Below are 4,250 nucleotides of genomic sequence, written 5' to 3' on the forward strand. Positions count from 1 at the left end.
TCCTGGAACTAGCTCTTGTAGACCAGGCTGGCCTTGAACTCCCAGAGATCCACCTGCCTCTGCCTCCTGAGTGCTGGGATTAAAGGCGTGTGCCACCACTGCCCGGCTGCTTTTTTTAAAAAAAATCAAAGATCAGGTGTTCGAAGATGTGTGGATTGATATCTGGGTCTTCTATTTGGTTCCATTGGTCCTCTTGTCTGTTCTTATGCCAATACCAGACTGTTTTCAGTACTGTAGCTCTGTAGTAGAGTTTGAAGTCAGGGAGTGTGATTCCTCCAGAAGTTCTTTTATTACATAGGGTTGTTTTAGATATTCTGGGTTTTTTGCTTTTCCAAATGAAGTTAAGTACCGTTGTTTCGAGGTCTTTAAAGAATTTTGCTGGGATTTTGATGGTCTAGAACAAAGTTTTATTATATAGCCCAGGCTAGCCTGGATCTTGCTGTGTTGTGGGCTAGGATTGCCTTGAACTTGTTGTAGGTAATTCTCCTATTGCTTCCCAAGTGCCTATTGGTTCTTGGAAACCTATGTACACATATGTTACATTTACTTCAGCTAAGTAACCAAGTTAGAAAATTACTAGGAAGGGGAGCCTAGGCAGTTTGGATGCTCACCTTACTAGACCTGGATAGAGGTGGGCGGTCCTTGGGCTTCCCACAGGTCAGGGAACCCTGATTGCTCTTCGAGCTGATGAGGGAGGAGGACTTGATCGGGGGAGGGGAAGGGAAATGGGAGGCGGTGGTGGGGAGGAGGCAGAAATCTTTAATAAATAAATAAATTAAAAAAAAAGAAAATTACTAGGAAGAGATAGTGTCCAAGGCCCCTCTGAGACACTGAAGTGAGCAGCTGCTGCCACCTAGTGGCTAACCTAGAAATGGCTAGGGCCTCCAGGGAAAGAACCCTTTGGTTCTCCCTTGCTAAGGTAGGGGTATGAGTGTGAGGCAGGTGTGTGTTTGTGTGTGTGTGTGTGTGTAAGAGAGAGAAGGGGGGGTGTGAGTGTGAGGCTGGTGTGTGTTGGAAATGGGAGCCCACCTGCAAGCACCATCACCTTGGGGTGTGTGAAGCTTCTGGAGTCTCTGGAACCCAATAGAGAACCCTGGGTTGAGCAGGAGCCCCGAGTGTTGACCCCGCTCCCCAACCTGCCACTGTCTGGCCCTAGGCAAGGACACCGACCAGCCTCTCAGCAAAGACTACCACAGTAAGACACGGAAAGCTCATGCTCCAAGCTCTGCTGCTGCCCAACGGGCCTCAAAGGGGACAGGACACTCCCTTCCGGCTCCCTCCGGCTCCCACCGGCTCCCACCGGCTCCCCACTCTCCTGTTGTTGGGGCTTTGGGAGCCCAGTTCCAGCAACTGCGGGAACATCCATTTGTAGCCACTTGTCTTTCGCTGGGTAACTTCAGTGTCCAGGGGCTCTGAGGTCAAGGGCTGGCTTCCTTTCTCAGACTGTGCAAGAGCTATTTGTCCTCCTGCTCCTCCTTCCCAGGGTGAGTCCCCCGCTGTGGATGAGAGATTCTTCCCAGCCCATTTGAGGGCACTGCCAGACTGGACCTATGAGACCTGAACCCTGCCACAGGGCAACTTTGACACTGGCTAAGCCCTTGGCAGTTAGCGCTTGTGCTTAGTCCCTGGGGCCCAGAGCCTGCGAAAAGCCCCCATCTCGAGGCCCCAGGCTGGACATGGAGAGGAGGGGGTGGAGGCAGAGAAGCAGAGGCATTGTAGAATAAATAGAACTTTATTCTTTCTCCAGTAGAATTCAGTGGAAACCCAGCAGTAACAGGTATACCAGTGGGCTCTGGGGTGAGACCCCACCCAGACAGGAGGGCAGGATAAGCCTGCTCCCCCAGCCCAGGGGTGTAGGGGGAGGAAGGGGACCCCCTGGAGTCCCGTCCTGCGGGGCAAGGAGGGGGCACAGAGGGATTGGGGGGAGGCCAGGGAAATGAAGGAACTCAGGCCAAGTATGTGTGTGTGTGTGTTGGAGGGCCCCATGGGGTGCTGGTGGCTATGAGGCTGGGGGCAGGGGTAACTTGGACCCCTTAGCCAGCCCCTTCACAGTGGGGCTGAGGCTTGGATGAAGTGAGCTCTGATGGGCAGTGAGGAGTAGCATCTTACTCATCCGAGGGGCCCTAGCTTTACCCTCCCCATACTTCTTGGTTGTCAAAGGCAGAAGCCAAAAGCCAGGATCCCTTCCTCCCAGGGGTAGCTGCCCAGGACGCCCACACCCAGTGCTGGGCAGAGGGAGAAGGGAATCTGCTTCCCGCACAGGTCAGGAGAAGGCGGCCTTGGAAAGTTAGTATTTCACAGTATTAGAGAGAACGGGAGGACGACAGGCTGCGGGGTGGGGCGCATCCAGGAGAGGGGAGCCCTTCAGAGCCCTGCCCATCCCAAGGACCCACCCCTTCAGCTCTAGATCCAGCTCCCCCAATACACAGCACAAATTCCTTCAGTATAAATGTGCTTAAAATGAAAATTCTTATTAAAAAAATCAAAACAAAAAAAATTAAAATAAAAACGAAACCAGCGAGAATTAATATCTGGGGGGTTGGTACGCAGGATATGTACAGGGGATCTCCCCCACCCTGGACACCCCCCTCTGTCACCATCTGAAGCAGGGGGAAGTTCCCCAACGGGGGAGCGATGGCTTGAGTTCGGAGGACAGGAAGCCAGGTCCCGGCGTTTGCTGGTGATGAAGACGTGGCAAGGTGCGTTGGGGCTCAGGCCCAGGTCCTCACATGGCTCAATGCCTGGCCCCTGATGCCAGCCCAGGCTGCCGGAAGAGGGCAGTCCATCTTGGGTCCAGGCCTCTGTCCACAGAGTCACTGCCTCCACCCTCCTGTCCCCGCAGAAGGTTCCCAGTTCTGTCTGGGAGGAAGAGGCGGGGCAGGGCTGATGGGTCATGTGGCCAGTAGGAAGGCAGAGAAAGCCAGGGCAGGGTTGAGGATCGTCCATGTGGAGGTCATGGGGACTGGGTGGCAGGGCTGCTTCTGTGGGAGCTGGGGCTGAGGCTGGGGCTACAGCTACCCGGAGGGGGGGCCAGGCCACCCCCGTCTCGGGTTCCGCCCCCCGACTGTCCGCTTAGAGTGTCCAAGCCCTCAGAGTTCTCCAGCATTTCCTGGATAAGAGGAGGCATGGAGCCGGGAATCTCCATCTTCAGGGTGATCACTCGCTCCGCTCCTGTGGGGACGAAGGAGGAGGTCAGAGACTTGCCCAGAAGGGGGCATCACAGGGTGAGGAGACCAATGGCACCCATATGGGCATCTACCATGCACCGCACCCAGGGCTCAGTGACTTGATACAAAAGCCAGCTCTCTCGAGCCCGCAGTGTGGCGATTGGATAAAGCATTTTGAACGTGAGGCTTCTGCCTGTCTGGGTTTGGCCCTGGGTTGGCCCCTAGGCCTCAAGTCATGGATTGCCCAGCAGGCACTGACAAACACCATCACTGTCCCCTTCCTCACAGGAAGCTGAGGTTCGGAGCTGGCAAGAGACCTGCCCGCCAGTCTATACCCACATGACCTGTTACAGAGGCCATGTACTACCATGAGCCTTGGACTACCATGGAAAATTGACAGCAAGAGCCATAGCCTAGACACAGACGGGGACAGACTAGCTTCAATGAGGAAGACACACAGCCTGACTCAGTCCTGAGCCTTCTTCCACGCGAAGGACTCACCCTTGGCGCTGATGCTCCGAAGATCTGTGATCTTCATCAGCATCTTGGGGAACATGTGGGGACGGCTGGGCCTCCGTTTCCGGACGTAGACCTTCAGTGCCTCCAGCAGCGGCTCCTGCAGCATGTCCACCTTGTCTGGCTGCTCCAGGTCCTGCCGGTCTGAGCATAAAACCGCCCCTGAGCAGGCGCACACTCATCCCCTAACCCCACACCCAAACCTACTCCACCAAGCAGGCATACAGCTGCATTCCCAGATATGGCCACTTGGGGGCGGGTCTGCCCAAGCCACAGAGGGCAGAAGGCTGGCCGCAAGGTAGGCCTGAGAGGATCTCTGGGCTGGCAGACAGCACAGGGCTTTTAAACTCTAAAAGGAAGTGGGGTGTGGGCTGTTCGAAGCTCTCCACAGTAGCTGTGTTGGTGGAGATGGGAAGCCCAACCCCTAACACGGGGAGCTCTCCCCATACAAAGCAAGGACTTCCCTGCAGCTTCTCCTCTGCCAGCCATCATTACTATGACTGATATAGTCTATATCAGTGTAGCACGGAAGAACAGTAAAATAACAACCAATATTAGCTGGGTCTC

At 55.0% G+C, this 4,250-nt stretch overlaps 1 protein-coding gene across 4 annotated transcripts in view; it reads right to left on the reverse strand.

Moving 5' to 3' along the window:
• Positions 1-1,747: 1,747 nt before the first annotated feature.
• The window catches only part of Rara (retinoic acid receptor alpha), a 47,668-nt gene continuing 45,165 nt past the window's right edge, over positions 1,748-4,250 (reverse strand). For all 4 annotated transcript variants that reach the window (XM_026789894.1, XM_005368257.2, XM_026789895.1 and 1 more), the window contains 2 exons: positions 3,669-3,827; positions 1,748-3,171 (listed from right to left, as the gene is read on the reverse strand). In XM_026789894.1, coding sequence (XP_026645695.1) covers positions 2,954-3,171; positions 3,669-3,827 — 377 coding nt within the window. In that variant the 3' untranslated portion in view covers positions 1,748-2,953. The remainder of the gene's footprint in view (positions 3,172-3,668; positions 3,828-4,250) is intronic.

The sequence above is a fragment of the Microtus ochrogaster genome, unplaced genomic scaffold (assembly GCF_000317375.1).
Source record: "Microtus ochrogaster isolate Prairie Vole_2 unplaced genomic scaffold, MicOch1.0 UNK31, whole genome shotgun sequence".
Lineage (NCBI taxonomy): Eukaryota > Metazoa > Chordata > Mammalia > Rodentia > Cricetidae > Microtus > Microtus ochrogaster.